Source organism: Anopheles funestus, chromosome 3RL, assembly GCF_943734845.2.
Source record: "Anopheles funestus chromosome 3RL, idAnoFuneDA-416_04, whole genome shotgun sequence".
NCBI lineage: Eukaryota > Metazoa > Arthropoda > Insecta > Diptera > Culicidae > Anopheles > Anopheles funestus.
In genome coordinates this window covers 11044431-11062866 of record NC_064599.1, presented here as the reverse complement: position 1 = coordinate 11062866, position 18436 = coordinate 11044431, and the positions used below count along the sequence as shown (strand labels likewise).

The 18436-nt window shown below is 43.1% G+C and overlaps 2 protein-coding genes across 4 annotated transcripts in view; one reads left to right on the top strand and one right to left on the bottom strand.

Annotated features, from left to right (window-relative positions):
- Nucleotides 1–18436, top strand: part of LOC125771282 (uncharacterized) — a 37431-nt gene that overhangs the window by 9382 nt on the left and 9613 nt on the right. The gene's annotated exons all lie outside the window — the stretch shown is intronic.
- On the bottom strand, nt 14315–15743 carry LOC125771352 (lysozyme c-1-like). 3 transcript variants are annotated; one of them, XM_049441892.1, is made up of 3 exons: nt 15521–15743; nt 14612–14922; nt 14315–14532 (listed from the first exon to the last, which is right to left on the bottom strand). In XM_049441892.1, the coding sequence occupies exons 1-3, from the start codon at nt 15688–15690 to the stop codon at nt 14387–14389; spliced, it is 627 nt and encodes a 208-aa protein (XP_049297849.1). In that variant the 5' UTR covers nt 15691–15743; the 3' UTR covers nt 14315–14386. The 3 variants fall into 3 exon arrangements, with proteins under 3 accessions (XP_049297849.1, XP_049297850.1, XP_049297851.1); XM_049441893.1 differs by having other exon boundaries at nt 14612–14916; nt 15521–15742; XM_049441894.1 differs by having other exon boundaries at nt 15527–15742.

Sequence of the window (18436 nt, the reverse complement as noted above, 5' to 3'; positions counted from 1 at the left end):
AAAGGGCACTTGCAAGTAGCTCTCACTCTCGAGGAGTAGCACGGTCAAGATTGATAGTAAACTTCGTGAAAGAACTTACCGTTTGTGCGCGTGATGGAATTGTCCACTTCGGAGCACTGTTGCTCTACCACATTGGACGGTAGGATAGGCAGCTATATGCAGTAGACAAGTTTTGTGATTTAAGAGCACTCAGCAACGAGGCTCAACAGTTGGTCAAACTAGTTAGAGATGTGTGCCTTCCATCTCGCTCTTTCTCCATGCGTAATCTTACAGAAGGTAGTGTGCATCTTGAGGTGGAACTCGTTGGCAATAGTGAAGCAAACGACAGCATGCGTATGCTGCTTTGCATAAGAGCTTAGGTTGTGTTAGGGCCAATTGTTTACCAAGTATGGTGACGCGGACAGTACCTTCGTATTACGCCCTGCCAAGGTAACTAAAGCGTTTATTTGAATGGAAAATATTTGATCGAAAAAAGAAAAGAACAACACAAAATCGATTGCAGGTTCGAATGTGTGATAAATGTTGGAAAAGACGGATAAATCGTGGGGCTTTTCTAACTGCTATGCAGACTTCATTGTGGAAGTTGGTCGCTGTATGGAGGTATAATAACCCGGCTAGATTGACTTTCGAAGGTGAACAAATGAACATAAATTTCGTGATTATCTATATTTATGGCGAAAACATTGAGGCGGTGCTACCGCCACTGGTTAACTGTTACAGAATTTATAGTACCAGTCCGTTATGATCCAACATGATCCTGAAACTGAAACAACCAGCACGAGTTATCAAGGCGATCTCTAGTTTCGTTCGTTCACATCGGTACTGAAGGATCGTAAAAAGTAATTACAACTCTGGCCGTAGTGTGTAGCTGATCTGTCCTGTTTCTTCGAGTCTACATTGTCGCTAGGCCTCTCCATCCATTAGGTATTCCAACACCGCTTATGAATACGGCAATAACTGTTAGTTCCTATTGCCATTTAGTGACACAAAAAGTGTCACCTTCAAGCATGACTGTTCCATCGCATATATTAAGTGCGGCAAGATTTATGTGTTACAGTTTAGTGGAAATATATTTATGACCATAATATGAAAGAGATATTCCAGCGTACAGATCTTCACGGAGATGATCCCAAAAGCTCTCGGCGGTGGCTTTCACATTTGGACCTTTTTGAGGGTGTGTTTGAATAGTGTGTTTTATGTAGAAATCGTTCCGTTCCGAATAATCTTTTCGGCAAAATTTATATACCAATGTGTCTCCATGTAAGGGAACTCGCCTCAATATTTGAATACCGTATGGATATGGATTTTGGGAAAACATTGTCGATAAAAAAAACATGGAATCCAAGCGGCCACTCAGCCATGATGACTGATGTCACATCGGTTTTCTCCTATCCATCCCAATCTTACCATTTGTGATCTAATAATGTGACTTAAATGAACCGGCAAAATGGTGCCTGCAAGTGATGGTGATTCTTCGAAAGCGGAATCGCCGACCCGTAAAGGTGTCCATTTTTGGGCATCAGTTGTCATTAATATCTGTCGCTTTAAAGTAGGCTTCTTTGCGGCCCGGATGATAAGCGTGCGTAAGAGTGAGGATAGAAGATACGAAAACCTAAGATGTAAATGAGGATCAAGAGAGAGATAGAGAGAGCATTGTGGTGGTGGATAGCACAATTTATGACACTCATTATCGTCTTTAATCGATGCTATAGCTACGATATGCAGAAATTAGCGGCTACGATGCAACGTGAATGGATTTTAATCTTGAGCATCCTTGGATAGATGCTTGTCTGTGTTCTTAACATTAGCCTTATGTTAGATTTATGCCTTACCGGCTTAGCGATGTTATATGGCAAATGTTTTGAGCGAAGAAAAACAAAAACCTAACGCAAATTTCGTCGGAACATTTAGCAAAGGGTGAAGGAAAGGAATTTCAATGCCTCACCTTGAATCACACATCGGGAGATTCTCGGGAAACCGTAACGGCGGGACAGAAATTCAGAGCATTAATAATTTTTGGTATTTCGGCAAGCAAACGAAGCCAAGCCGGGCGAAGAAACGATTAGGATAGAAGAAGCGACGATAGTGTCCGTATTAGCAGCAGACTAAGGTTACGCAATTCCCAACAGAGGAAGCGATGGTTGGCGACGGTGTTTTGGACTGTTCGCGGAGGTGTAAACGCTATTAATATGGCACTGAAACATGAACGCCGGTGGTCTGGCTTCTGTGACTGTACTGTGGAAGCTTAACCTTCTTTGCCTTCCACGACACACGAGTGTGTGTGTTTTTTTAAACGGATTTTACGATACTTTATGGACAAGTTTTTCCCGCTTAATGCTATTGAATACCTTGAGCGGATTGGCTGATCGGCTTTCGGTTCGAAATGGTTTGCGCTGGCAAAGATACGGGAGTCAACATAAAGGATCTTGTTTGATTAGATAACGATGGTCCAGCTGGATTCGAATGTTTGCTTATCTGTGATGCTCGCATGCTGGCAAATTGCCGGCAAGGAGTTGATTGATCTTGCTCGAATCGAATATCACGTCCCTTTTTGGAACACATTAGTTTTTTTTGGGTTAGGATTTTTTGTTAAAAGAAATAGTAAAAGAAAATTGGGAGCGAATTCTCGTTTAACTACTTTCTATAAATAGTACTAGCTTGTTTAGCTAGTAGCTCGCTGGTTTCCAAGTTTCTTCAAGTTTGCTGTGCGCCTAGTTTGTATAGCACGCGTGTTGTTTTATTATTTAACGACAACTTCACGTTTTTAGGTTCACTGGATGAAGTCAACCTTCAGTCAGTTTTCTGCATAATATCGTACCATATTTAGAGCGCCATCAGCCCATTACTTGCGTAATGAGTTAATGGTCCAACTGACAAGCCGTTAATTGTTCGCACAGTTTGTTATGCTCTGGTGTGTAAAGTAGAAAAGTAGCAAAACTGAGTGGAATGTGTATAAAAATTGATTCATAGTTAGTACAAAGCAAACTTGTGTCTTTTTACTTGCTGATCAGCTGATCGACTAGTATTTACGGTATAAAGTCGTAAACAAATTAATTAACATGGAAGCACAAGAAGACACAAAGCCTTCCGGCAAGATGGCAACTTTTCCACACATTCGTAAGATTTTTGGCACGTTGTCGTTAATGTGTCATATTATTTTGTCGGGCAACGTTGCGAATAATTCTAAGCGTTGGAATTAATCGCTAAAACACGCAACATCCTCCATAGCAAACGGAGTCAATTAAGCTACTTGAGTTCCTACGCGCGGCGGAGGGTCTATTCATCATGTTCGGAATGTGTGCGAAAACTTTGGCTCACTTTGTGCATGTTAATTTTGCCAAACTGGTCCAACTCGATCGCCCACAAACATCAGTCATCACATACGCACGCCTGTGTGGGAGTTGCGCGTTAGTTTGCTACATTTTAATTTGCCCACCATGTGCAACCGGTGTCCATGGTTCAGAGAATTGGCATCAGCAGCCCACCAACGCAATCGTCATAATTGAGGACAACTTTATGGAGACGGGGTACCATTGCTTTACAGCTGAGTTCTGAGATGTTTTTTTGCCAGAGACGCGGAAGATCTTATGCTTTGCGTCATGGAAAGGTTCGACACTTAAAACCTCGATGCGCACGTACGAGCGATTGCTCGATTCGTTTAGTTTTATTTTATTGATGCAGATTGAGCGATTGTGCACGCAGCAGCAGCTGCAACAGAACAGACGGCGTTGGCGGTGTCGGTCTGCATTCCGTCAAATTGTCGTCTGTACTCTGACTAGTGGGCAACTGACGTGAGATCTTGGGAGTCGACAGAATGCAACGACGAGTGATGTTTCATTGTGCCCGAACGCGGTTCGTGAGGTAAAAGTTATGGCTGCAAGATGTACAGTTCGCGTCGTACGTTTATGACTACAGTGATCGTCGTAATATAAGTTCAATATATTTTTATTATTATTAACAAGGTCTGCTGATGTTATGTCCGCATTGGCAATTTCACAATGAACGTAATTAATCTACCATTTACGAAAACAAAAGGAATTCTCACTGTACAGAAACGATAAGTGCAGCAGACGTCCACCAGCATGTTTTGTCATTTGCTTTTCATTTCCACCTAAGGCCAAGAAGGCTCCGTATCTCAAGGAACGTCGGCAAAGGGCGCCAACAAAACGACTGGGACTTTGAGAAGATCATCGCAAAGGCAAAATCTTCCGCCCTTTCGCAAAAAGGGAACGAAACGAAATTGCACGTTGAATTAATCAGCACGACCCGAACGTCTCGCTGCTCACCTTTCGAAAATGTTTATCCCGTCAATGCGTTTGGTTTCGATGTACGATTGGGTTTGGGTCGCTTCTGTCCTGTTTGGACATGGTCCAGTGACCAATTCCATGCAATTGACTCACGAACTTCGTAGCGTCAGCAAGCTCACTTCTACCCTATTGTGTATCGAGTGATCAATCAGATCGCCGCCGATCGTCAATGAAGCACGTTTCGATTGCATTTGCATTTGCCACCGGGTGCATGTACCCTCGAAATGTTTGTTTTATGTTACCGTTGTACAAAAAAGGAAAAGGAATATATTATTTTAAACCCGAATTTCCAGTTTTTTTTCTTTTTGCAATCGTTCAAAAGTGTTCACCTTAAACTTCCTGGATTAAGATGCATTTTAAGCAATTAGCTGAATCCCTAACGTTCATCTGCTTCGTGCATAACGTTTTGAATCGATATGATGGATTTGTTTCGATGTTGGAACCAAAACATATGCTTGTGTGTTCAAGAAAGCAGCTGAATCAACAGGTGCACACAGAGAGAGCTCGAAGATGTAGGTTAGGAGAATTTTGTTTGCCGCATGAATGATGTAAGCAAATTTTTGGATTCCTCCTTTTAATGATTGGGAACAACAACCCGGGGATTAGCAACGGGGTTTGAACTCACATCCATCGACGAAGTAACTGCACTGTCGTAAACCGCACGGCCACGCTACTTGTCACGAGTGAGGTAACATAATTAGTCGTTTTGTGATTCTTTTCTTCCATGAAGTGCCTGCCACTGGTGGTGTACTATTTACTCACCCGTGTTTGCCTGCCTGGTACTGCATCTTTAAAGCCTCTTGCCGTCCTTGAAGCGATTATCGCGCACAAAATGAGATGAAGATGAGTTCCCCACAAAAACCGAAACGTCACGCACATCTTGACGGCTATTAGGGGAAAGTGTTTGAAAAGTCGTAAAAATTAATCACATCACGGACAGCGTGGCCTGTCTTCGGTTGCCGCATTTTCATCATTTGTCTGTTTTTTTGTTGTTGAAGAAAAGCACACCGTCACCAGCAAGAAGACGAGAAGTGCTTCTTCGTGAAGATCGAAACTGCCTCGTGTCTTTGACGGATTGATTTATTGCAATGCTGGTCGAAAAAAAAAACCAGGCGACGTTTAGTCGCTGGCGAAAGGGAAGTGATCATGATCGGCGGTGAAACCAATTGGTTTGAGAGCCGAACCGAAACTCAACTTTCGACCATATGGACAAGGGAGGGTATTCATTACCTTCTTCTGTGGTGTTTTGCTTGCAGCGCCAAAGGAGGGACGACGGTAAAAGGCGTTTCAGCCGGCCTACGCATACACTGCGTCTTTTTGTCATTCCGACACATTCGGCTTTGGCGTCGGCTTACGGCGTGAATGAAATCCGATATGTTACGTGAACCGCGCGCGCACCGCGTGTGTCGAACTGCAAGTAAAAGGGTGAAGGGCGCATTTCGAACTTATGCGCTTCATGTGAAACATTATGCTGATTCGTGTGTGTCTGCGTGTTGTTTTTTTATTATTATTGCAGTGAATGTCATGTTTGAAGAAAATTTATATTTATTTACACTGCGCCAATAAAATTGTTACCAACGGTGAAAAGCCCAATAAATCTTCTACCGCTGTAAACAGAAAGTAAACCTATTCTAGATTGATTAATTTTGTAATGCTTTGTCCGGAAGACATTGCTTGAGTTGTTGCTGTATCGAATAACACGATTGTGACACATAGTAATGAAATAGACAAAACAGAACACGCATACAATATCCGTCTGTCCGACTGTCCATTGGAATTTGAAGTACCGGAAGTGCGGTGTATTGTTTGAGACCCTAGTGGCCATCTCATTACCGTCTACTGTCCTGGTGTGTCGTTTATTTCTGCTTAACAAAGCACAATAATAATTTTCCGTCCCATGCAGCGTTTAGTTTCGACTGGGAAAAATGAATGCTTCAGCAAACGTTTCCAGCGTTTCACTTCCTCTTAGCTGCTGTCTGCTGCCATCAATTTGGAAGATTCTTTCCGTTTGAATGATGACCCTACGTCCCATCCAAACGTCATCGGTCGTTATGCTCCGGAAAAGTTCTAAGACACATGTAAAGGGCATGAAGCTTTGCCTACCGTGGCAGTGAGAGGCGATGAACAAAAAAATAAGAACAAGCGTGTATCTTCTTCACTTCGGTTCCGATCCGCTGCCTGTGCTGGTGCACAAGTTTTTGCGCCCTTTTGGGTCCCCCCTCCCCGAAAACGCTTGTCACATCACCGGCATCACTTTCGATGATGAAACCGCACACACAAAAAAGTGGCCACAGATCGTTTGAATGTATCGTGTATCATGTGCCGCCCGTTTCGGACACTAGTGCCCGGACCTGAATTTCCGATACCTATCTGTTTTTTTTCTTTCGTTGTTTGGTTTTGTTTTGTCCACCACCGCAAAAAGGTTTGTCTTGGGACAATTCATTATTTTTAGCTTTTTGCTTTGAATTGAGTATCGACGGAAAAACGGTTTCCTTTCCGGACGCTGTTGCATTGATCGTTAGTATGCTGTACATCAATGACATGGTTTTTTCCTGTTCTAGAACCCTAATTATCGTTAAAATCGTTTTTTAAAACCTGGACACTTTACTTCCGTCGGTTCGTCGCTTGGGACCGGTTGAAATCCTTTGTTTTTATCCTGTCAAGTTTATTGTGTCTTTTTTTTAAATCGATTTTTCGTTGCGAGATTTGATTTCTTGTTAAGTTTTTGTTGCTTAACTTGCCCTTCTGGGTGATTTTTTTTGCGAACCAAAACATGTCACTTGTGGAACACAGATGCATTGCTTCACGGGTATGATGACATCAAGAGAGAATAAAACCGAAAAGAGGTATGCTGTGGTTGGTGTTGAAGTGTACCGAAGCTATTAGTAGGATTAATATTTTAACTTACTTTATTGTGAATCATATGACAATGATCGGTTGGAAGTGCCCGTACAGGTAACTCAATCGGGCATGTTGCCAATTGGCGGGTATAAATTAACAATAACTTATGGGTTAAAGTGCGCTTGATGATTCGCAAGCCGACACACAGAAACGCAAGTGATGCTCCGGTGATCTTTCCCATTCGATCGATCATGGCTGTAAATTGTCCATTCGGATGGTTATTACGAAAAATTATGACTTCAAAATATCGATGCCACACATCCCGGCGACGTGCTCATCTCATGACGAAGCATCTCTGTTCGTGAAGCGTTCGTTCGATGTCGATGGCACAGACCCGTCGAACAAGTTTGCCACAGCCAAAGTCTCAAGTGTGCTTGTTGTTGTTGTTGCGCACACCACCTCTGTGGGCAGGCTATTTTACTGCGCGTTAGAGCACGGGTAATAAGCTCCGTCGCCAGAGGATTCATTTGCTTATTTTGCGTAGGCGCCCCCATACGACCCTTGGTGTTGCCTCCCAAAACGCAGGTTACGATTCTTTTTGGCCAGCAAAGTTACAGACGCTTTGGTGGTGTTTGATGGATCGAGCTGACAAACGATTGCCTGATTGCGAATTCAATCTTGTACGGCTCCGTATGGTGGTGGTGTGTATGTGAATCGTGCTTTGCTGCGTTCATGCTCCTCATTAATCGACGCCTACGGCAGCGTTTGTCTCTTTGCGCTTCCCGAATCGAGTTGAAATGTTGCTTTATTGTGTTATTTAGAGATGAAACTGTCTCTAAATGTCGTAACGAGCAAGAACCAATGATTAAATTCATTATAACAAACGTGTTATGTTAACTATGGCTTTTTTATATTTTATTTACTTTTAGTGTTTACTTGTGACAAAATACAGTCGCTTAAATATCTTCCACACGAAAGGTTCCTCTTTAGCAGCTCCCGAATAAGCTCCCCAACAAGAAGCTTAACTTAAGAGGTGTAAATTCCTCTTGTTTCACATATTGCTGTTAGGGCAACTGATTTTTTTTCTTCTTCGAAAAAGTCTCTACCACCCACCGATATTTCTCACACCGAACTTTGAAGGGAAACTTTCTTCACTAAAGGAGAAAGAGCGGGGTGCGCTTTATTTACACACATCTTTCTGCGTTCTGGTGTTTTGTGGTGCGTGTTTTTTCAATGTCCGATTTACCTTTCTCCGACGGTGTGTTTGCGGGCGATGCACACAATTTACACACGGTGCACGTTGCAGTTGCACGTTGCAGGTTGCAGGTTGAGTTGCTGTTACTAACGCCCTTGGTAGCTTGGTTTGTTATTCTTTTCTTTATCTCACTACATGGTGTGCCTTGAATTCGGAACCTTGATCTTGTCGAGCCCCCAACAAGGAATGGTACGTTCTGGAAAGTGTGGAATTACACGTCTCTTTATGAATGTTTTGTTATTCTTTGTGATATGAGGCAAAAACCCTCACGGTAGATTAGTTTGATTCATTAGTTCATCTCTAACGTGTCTGGCTCCCTTTTCGAACGATTGTCCACTGCGCGATTACGGACGAGGATGCTTTGTTTGGCTGGAGAACAACCTCCTTATGCTAATGGAATTAACACCCCAACAAAGCGATCAAGCTGTAAGATGGCCCATCGTTATTGGTTCTTCCCGTTCTGCCCTCAGACGAGACAGTACCCGTGGGAGGGTACTGAGCGGACATCCTCCGCTCTGTCGGAGTTCATAACGAGCCGATATAACATCAATTGTATGCAGCTTCTCCTTGTGATGTAGCGAACGTATCGTCTTCCACCATGGGTGTCTCCTGCTGCTAGTGTGTAGGCTTGAAGGCTCCGGATTTGCCCTTCCCTGGGGAGGGCGCCTAGTTGTCGTGTACAAGCATCCCGTAAGTACGGTTTTCTCCGAAGCTCAATTGTGAAGCTTTGCCCTCGATTCCTGAAAAGCCACCCGTTGTCACGTACCAAGCGTACGGAACGATGCGTAGGAGTACCAATGCCCAATGCACACGGAATTATATATTGACACTGTGCCCAACACGATGGAGCTCCTTACCCAAGAAGGGCAATGGAAAGTAAACGGTGGCAGCGGGTATTACAATTGCACGCATGAAAGTGTAGCACAAAAACCGGAAAAAGGGCCCCAGATGGAGGTAGAAAGTTTGAGGACACGGTAATGTTCGCCCTGACGTACGTTGGAGGTCAACAAAATTTGCACCATTCGCGTGGGTCTTAATGGTGGGCACAATGGGCGATAAATCGGTTTTTGAGAGTAAAGAAGGGAAAGAGTTTATTAATTGAGTAACACTTGAGGAATGCTTGATCTCCAACCGGAGCACTAGGGGAGACTTTGTACTCCAGTAGTTGCTATAGCAGTTACAGAATAAATTGATCCTTTTTAGAGCGTTGATCTTTAGACCACCGGAACTAACCATAGGTAGGCGAGACACGACGATGGATGGATATGTACGAGTGTGTTAATAAGTTGCCACATTGTAAAAAAATACCTGAAGCATCTGCATAACTGCAGTTCTAACAAAACGTTAATTATGCAGCCAGCTCGACATGTTTCCCACCCACTTGTTGGGTGCATTATCGGCAGGTCAGAGTGTAGAGCAAACAAGGGTATGACACCAGTATTACCACGCAGACCTCCCAACAATTCCGGAACCTCGGAAGTCCCCGTTTTGGGTGTGGGAAGGTAAACAAGCCCACAGCCGAAGACCTCGGAACAGCTCGAGGTTTGTTCTGTCCCGTACCATCTGTCCCGGTGTGCGAGTTCCTCCCTTCATTCGTGTGGAGCTACATCGAAATATTTGTTTTTAACGTGAATGGTCTGGTTGGGGTTTACTGCCAGTAGGGGTCAACACGGTGGTTTCGCTCCAAGAAGCGTTGGTATTATGCGCAAGTTAAGAGTTGATCAAATAATGGTTGGAAAATGACTCCGTTTTAGTTCTCCCGTGCTTAGATGGACAGTAGAACACACATACGCGGTAAACACGGACGAAAAAAGCCTTTTTGACCAGTTCGTTCCAGGAAAGCAACCGGTGGGTTGACATTTAGGACAAGGGATAGCTGGAAAAGGGAGCCCACATCACATGGAGCGGTCCGCAAATCGACATCTGCTAGTAAATGTACTTAGTCGCGGTGCTTAGTGGAGAAAGATAAAACCCAATCACGATCCGGAAGAAAGGTCCAAACAAACAGCCTTTTCAAAAATTCCGTTCACCCGGTGGTCATTAATCGATAAATGCTGTGTCGTGCTCATAAATATTCATCTCCAGCATTGGAGAAGAGTGGAGACGGATTGGCAGTTGTTGTTGTGTGTTTTTTTTTGTTTAATTCAAATTCAGTGGGACAAAAATAAGCAAGAGGAAAACGATCGTTACGGATTTGTCAAAAAACTGGTTCAAGAAACTGTTTTCGTCGATGTCATCGGATTATTTTTGGGGTGGAAGCTTATTCTTGATATGTGTTGCCCCGTGCTTGAAATGTTGTGGCGGAAGACAGGAGATAGTTTCGAGCTGCTTTATTCAGTTATGGTGTGAAGGTGGGATTTTTTGTGTATGTTTTATTAAAACACTATAAACACCCGACTACAACTAAGCTGCTACACGATATAAGTCCGTGGTTAGGTGATTAAGAGTAGAAGTTTGGGGCTCGTTTTGTAGAAAATCAAATGCAATTTTTTATTCAAATTCAACTTCCATGTTTCGACGAGGTGAAAAAGGGCACAGTATGTGAAAATACTCACAAACTACGTGATATGCCTTTTGCGATTCCCCATTACCCATGGGCGGAACATAATGTTGCGTGTCTTTTTGTTTGTTTGTTGCTCAACTCGAAGCCAATGACAGAACGTTAGCTCATGCATACGAAATGAACCTCCGGTGCTTGTTCTGACTTCGTGCCTGTGTGTCATTTTTGGGGATTGTTCTTTCCAATATCATCTCAAAGGTTATACGGGTGAATTGTATTTGTGTGTGAGAAAGAGAGAGAGAGAGAGAGAGAGAGAAAGAGAGAGAGAGAGAGAGAGACAAGGAAACGGACACAATATTCATCCGGATCGTTGGAAAACTTTTGCAGTACGTCGGGTTGTTGCCTGTTCGGTCGTTGATGTCATTCGTTTTCTTACTGTTTACTGTCAAGCTTCAAGATGCCCTTAAGAGGTTAAAGCATTACATGCTCTAGTCACATATTTGGCGAGAAATAAAGAACGTTAAATTCAATTGTTTCATTTCTCCAAGTAGTTCTCCACCTCCACCAGAGAGGCGTTAATCGATTATTTCACAAAAGGTTTTCTACGATCGTTTGCATTAATTGCTACTTCCTCTTTCTCTAGTGGTTAAACTGCTTGTGCGCTTCGTTTGAACGCTTGTCATGACACTCATCCCTCCGAAAATGGTGTTCTCCCTTTCCAAGAAAGACACCTTCTGTCCGTTATACTCTAAATGCGAAAAGGTAATTCTGTTGCTAGAGCACGTAGAACAACAAGACTTATTGTAGACTCACAATATGGAATGGCGCTAACTGGACCTTTTTGCTTATATCCGGTAACTTGCTAATGAGTCAACAAAATAGTACCCGTAGCCATACCTTCTAGTTCTTATTGCATACTCATTTTTGGCATGAATGTGAATGAAATCATTCATTTGCGACCGGAAACGACTGTTCGATGATGTGATCATAAAATAGTTTTAGTGTCGTTAGTACAATTGGAATATTAATTTTAGTTTAGCTGTGAGTGTAAAATAGGAAAGAATGATTAAAAAATTTGTCCGTAAAGCTAGTACTGTTTACTGGCAACATTGATAACAGAATTTAGAACACGTTTACCTGTGTACCAGGGTACATCCGGTAACGTTCCGGAAACACGATAAGAGCTCACGTTTCTTCATGTTTCAAGTAACGGTGACTCGATGTGGAACTGTCGCTCACAGTTCTAGCAACACGTCGTATGCGTCACCCTTTTCCAGAGTTACCTTTTTTCCGCCGGATGTTTATCCACCAACCTTGCGTGGGTTTAAATGGCTAAGAACATAATAAGTATCATGTCTAAATCCGTGGCCGTGTGTTATGTCCCTGGTGCCGATGGTGCATGAATGTTTATTATTTAGTCTGCTGATGGTCGGTGTGGTTGGTTAACGACATGTTTGTTGTGACGAAATTTCCTTAACAAAATGTCACACCGATCTGTACGAAGCCGTTCTCATAGTTTAGGTTTGTGAATGGCTTAGTGGTATAAAGTGTGCCTAAGATAAGTATAATGCAGCAAACAAAAAGACTTTGTAGCTACAGTGAAGCTATTAAAATTATGATTTTATAAAGGCAGAATATAATGAATTTAAATTGATGCCATTTATAATATTTTTGATAAAAACTGGATTATGTTTTGCAAAATATTTTACACAATTAATCACATACGTTAATTAATCACATCACTTCTTTGCAACGTCCCAAAAATGGTTTTAAAGTCAAAGAGTGACTAATTTTAAATGTCGTGATGTAGAATATCTTCCCCACTACTTGGTACCACTCTTGTCATTCCAATCCTTTGCGACATCGCTATTCACCTCCAGGAGACAAATGACATTTGTTTTGACATCTTTCTTTTTAGCCGGTCGTGATCGTGAGCTGCTTCTGAGCTGCCTGTTTTATATTTCCACCGATCCGGTAGCGGTAACGGTTGTGAACAATTGGCCCCCTTCGGTCGGTTTGTGTCTCGATGATACTGAATGGGTTTTTCGCAACCGGTAATAATCCGAGACCACCACGAGGACAAACGCCTTTGACTTTGGGACGTTCTCAGGCCACAGTGGGAAGCCAGTGGGGACCGTTTTGTGGAAAGCGCGCGGGAGAGTGAGTGCGAAAGAAACATGATCGTGCCGATCGCCAGTTTTACAACCCGTTTTGGGTGTTCCTGTCATACGGAGCGTGGTTAGTGTGTTGTCTTCTAAATCAGATCAGAATGGAAAGCTCTGTAGCAAAGCTGTTGGAACGTAGGGATGTTAGGATAATAATAAGAATTTATTTCCCACTTGGGAATAGGATTTCTATCAATTTTATAGACCATAAGGGAGATAGAATTATTGAAATAAATTCTATGTTTTATCATAACACCATGCCGAATGGTTCAATGCGAATTTTATCAGGAATCAGGAACAACGCATCAAACACTCACCTTCCGTTCCAAAACATTCAACAAGCATCGGTAAGATGCATTTACTTTCATTTGTCGCAAAAAAGAGAAACATTGTACACCATCGTTTCCCTTAGCCCAAAAACCTGTCCACCTATTCTTGAAATGTATTCATATGTATTCAAATGAATTCACATTACAGTTTTACGATACAGCTCCAGTTCGATGTGAAGTTAGCGAAACCCACATTCAAAGCTGCATCCTCGAACGCTGCTCCCAAACACTCCCGGGTATTAGTTTAAAGAATCGTCTCGTTTAGCAATTCGGATACGATTTATTTCCCCTTTTCGGGCGGTGGTTTTGGTTTTGCATGACGTTTTACGACTTGTTAGGCCAGCCGTGGAAAATTTGCATGCCAGCCGTCGAACGTTTAATTGTCGTACCATCGTCGAACAAGCGGAGAAAGACAAATTTCGCGTACACCGGCGGAGGACCACCGGCAACGAACCGCTGGTTCACGGATGGACTAGATTTGGCCATTTCTTCGGCCGCTTCGTTTCCGACCGATCGATGGTGTAAATCGGCAGAAGATCAATCGTGTGGCGCAAATAGTTCACCCGGTGTGTCGTCGTAAAGCAATAAAACTACGGTGGTACGAAAGTTGTACGACAGGGAAACACAAATTAATGTCCAATATTAATCAACTGGGAAGCAGCGAATTAATGAGCGACATGGGTGCCCGTTTGCGGTTCTTTATGGGATTTTAATGAGCTTAATAGTTCCGCCATCGGTCAGTTTTAATTATTTGTTAATCATTGCAAGTGACTGTCAGCATGAATTTCTGCATCCTTTTTGGTTGGAAAACCTGCTTCCCGAGCTTTTATCTCCAATTTATTGCTTATTTATGGTTAAAAATACACGTTCCAAAGGTACGCCTCACTTCGAATCGAGTGAACTACATCCGTTCTGAAGAAGTACTGTATGCAAATGCTAGAAGGTTACCATTTGTTCTTGAAATCGCAATACTAGGGTGTCCCTAACATTTATCCAATTGCTCCACAATTTGTAATGTCCGGAAGATCTTTACCCTTGCACTTCTTCTGCCACATGACCCACTCGTTAAAGCCGTTCTGTTGTTGGATTATTTTGGAGCATTTGATTGCGTTGGTTATGTTGTCCGTAACTAGATCTGTAACGTATAGGAAGAATGCATGTATAATGAGTGTAAGTTGTGGCCGAGCAAAGTTGGTTAGTTTATTGAAGGTTACCTTCACATTTCATGTTACATTTGCCACCTTTGTAGCCTACGCGGCACCATTCCTTGCTGTTGATTTGAAAGATCCCGTAGCTAGCGGTTTGATTAGGCAGCGTTGTAGTCTTCGCCGAGTCCAACCCACTGACGGCAATAGCCAAACAGACCCAGTGTCCCTGATACGTTCGGCTAATCCCATTTGCGGTCAGTTGTTTGGCGAGTTCACATTTCGTATAGATCTTGGCATTAATCACCGCTGGAAGGCAGATTAGGAACAGACCGACAATAGTCCACGGGATCTGCTTGGTAGCCATTTGTAGACTGTTTCTGGAACAAGATGCAAATTATTCAACGTTGGTAGATCGTTCCAAGAAAAGTTCAAACAAGCACTCGACACTCAAAACATTCTCTCCACCCGTCCCAGCACACAAAAACAAACTGAAAGAAACGGAAAGCACCGTGACATCACAAGCTCACAAGTTGCTGGTTCGTTGGTTAAAAACAAAGCTTTTAACGCCTCCGTTGCCGGCTTCGGAAGACCTTCGCGAACAGCTGTGTTGACCTGACCTTTTCCGGGTTTTTTTGGAGTATTTGTGTTTTGCTATTTTTGGTAAAGTTTGCCGCGATCCAGAGCTGTTTGGATCAATTGTTAAAGCAGTTCTTATTGTACACGCACTCTGTCAGATTAAATACTCTCGGTGGAGGTCTGCTAAATCCTACAGCAATAGCTGTTTGAACAGATAAGACAATATTGTTTGCATAGAACTCTCACACAAAAAAACACTCACTTCAGTCAAAACCTAAATCTGGACACTGCAGCGGTTTCCGATTCTCGTTTCGGTTTTGTTGACGTTCGGCTTTACCGGAGAGTACGCAACGATGCGTGATTTCCGGTTCGTCACTAAGTACGACCGGAGCTACTTACGCCAACCGTGCTGCGCAGACACGCGTTTTATAGGTTAGACACGCACACAGCGCGAACACTTGACAGTGCCCCTCGGGGGGGCTTTCGAGTGGATTCACCGCGTACAGGGTGTTTGAACAATCTGGGCGGGTTTCGGGAAGGGAGCGAGATGAGGGAACAACGTCAGCCATCCTAGTACGCGAGGGCTGTGGACGGTGGAGTCGAGTACATCATGCTCCCCCGTCGTGTGTTTCATTGGAAGGGTACTGCGCTTCAACCTGTACCGATCCCGTCCAGTTACGGTGGTAGTGGTTATGGCAGAGTTGTGAAGCTTTACTATCATTTTCAATCCACCCAGAGAATGATCATTGGATGTCCTCATTCGAAGAAATGGTATCAATTCTTGGAAGGTAAACGTGCTATATATTATGAAATTATACATTTTTCCATGAACATACTCTATCAACTTGAAGAATTTAAGTTGATAATTTATTTTCTTGTTGGACATTAGATCAATAACAACACAATGCATCACAGACATAGCTAATTCTAATGCTCATCTCCATTATATTGTGGTAATGGTAATGATGTTGAGGTGTGGGGGTTAATTTTACGGAGATGATGATCATGCCAAAGATGCTTATCTTGTTGCGAACTAGTTGAGTTGTTACGTACGGAGGGATATTGGTGGTTGTGCTTTTAGGGCTGTATTTATACATTAACATAGTCGCTTTACATACATGCAGCATTTATTTTTACATTCAGTCTATTGCTGACTGTTCGTAGCTCTAAAGGGTGCTTGTTAGGGACGCGTGTGGTTTCAATGATTGCTCTACTCGGACTGGTTTATTCTCTCTAAATTTTGTTCTTATTCTAGTTCTTCTTTGTTATTCGTTAATTCAAAGTTCATTATAGCATCTCCCATAACTTAGTATAAATGTAAACATCCAACATTCCGACCACCTAAAATCCGTTATTTTACTTAAGTGGTAATTTTACTTAATCTTGAGTTCAATTCATTATTTCGTAACGGCGTTATAACAACTAGTATTCCGAGTTGTAACTTAAAGTAAGTAATCAATTTCATATTTTACTGCAACCTAATTCCCTTTCCGATATTTTAAATTCACTCAGATTCCTCTTACGAGACGCTCTAGTTCCTGCTATCTGCCCTTTACCCCCTAATTTTCCGTTGGTAATATGCTTAATTTAACCACAGGACGCTTTACGTTCGACGCTTGTGCAGTGCGCAACGTGACCACTCTGACGACTCCATCCTTGCCTGGATGTACTTCAGTTATGCGTGCTAGCGGCCACTTCATCGGAGGCATGTTGTCTTCATGGAGTATTACAAGCATTCCAGGCTTGATCGGAACAGCGGGGTTGTGCCATTTTGTCCTTGCTCTTAGCTGTTGCAAGTACTCGCGCTGCCACCGCGACCAGAAGTGCTGAAGCCTTTGTTGCATCACACGCCAATGATTCAATCGATTTTCTGGTATGTCCTTCAAGTCAATTTCTGAAATATATTTCAAATGAGAACCGGTTAGAAAATGACCTGGAGTAAGGGCTTCTAAATCAGTCGAATCCGCAGATAACTCAGTGAGTGGGCGTGAATTGAGGCACGCCTCAATTTCCGTCAGCAGTGTTGTCAGGTCTTCGTAGCTTGCCGCAGCTGTACCCAGGACTCTGATTAGATGATATTTCATGGAACGTACAGCTGCTTCCCACAAGCCTCCAAAGTGCGGGGCTCGTGGAGGGATGAACTTCCATTTTATTCCTCTTTCCGCCGTCCAGTTGGTGATTGCCTCCTTATGGTTTGACGACTGGAGTAACTCATGCAGCCGCTGAAGTTCATTCGCGGCACCCTTGAAGTTTGTTCCGTTGTCAGAGTTGATCTCTGATACTGCTCCTCGCCGTGAAACAAATCTTCTAAGAGCCGCTAAAAACGCTGCAGTACTTAAGTCAGAAACTAACTCTAGATGCACGGCACGTGTAACAAAGCATACGAACACTGCTATGAACGCCTTGGTTGGTGCTGCTCGTCGGTGATGTGCCTTTATCATTACCGGTCCGCAATAATCAACTCCTGATATCGCGAAAGGTCGCGCCTTATTCACACGTGTAGTCGGAAGAGGAGCCATGGGTTGTATAATTAACTTCGGTTTGGACTTGAAGCACCTTATACATTGATGGTAAGCTCGCCTCACTACTGATCTTGCTCCCATGATCCAAAATCGCTGTCTGATGGTCGTTATCATTAATTGTGGTCCAGCGTGCAATAATTCGGCATGATAATGTTCGGCTAACAGTTTCGCTAACGCATGACGTTTGGCGATTACTATTGGATACTTAACGTCTTCTGAAAGCTTTGCATTTCCAATACGGGTCTGCACTCTCAGGATACCCTTGTCGTCTACTGTAACATTGCATCCTTTCAGCAACGATGTTGTAGCTATGTTCTTTCCCGTACCTAGTGTCTTCAGTTCTTCGGCGAAACTATCTCGTTGAGCGATACGACAAATTGCGTCTTCTGCATGCCTTAGCTCTTCAGACGTCAGCGCTGTTGATTCCCCTTGATGATTTTGTTTCCGCAAAGCAGCAATGTAACGCAAGCAATATGCAATCACTCTTCTCAATTTCGCGTATGTTGAATATCGCGAAAATATTCGATCTGAGAAACTCTCTTCTTTCTCGGACATTACTAACAGCGTGGTTGCACGCTGTTCCTCTACAATTGTCAGTTTACCCACAGGAGGTTCTGGCCACTGATCTTCAGATTGGGAAAGCCAACCAGGCCCCGACCACCATAGTGCACTCTGCTGCAAGAATTCTTCCGGATCACATCCTCTCGATGCCAAATCGCTTGGATTTTCCTTACCAGGAACATGTCTCCACTCTACCCCTCTGGTTAACGCCTGAATCTTTGCAGTCCTGTTG

Coding starts and splice junctions, on each gene's coding strand:
- LOC125771352 (XM_049441892.1), bottom strand. CDS start 15,690: ATGGCTGACGTTGTTCCCTCATCTCGCTCCCTTCCCGAAACCCGCCCA. Junction 14,923..15,520: donor GTCTGCGCAGCACGGTTGGC/GTAAGTAGCTCC, acceptor ATCTTGTTCCAG/AAACAGTCTACAAATGGCTA. Junction 14,533..14,611: donor ATGTAACATGAAATGTGAAG/GTAACCTTCAAT, acceptor TATACGTTACAG/ATCTAGTTACGGACAACATA.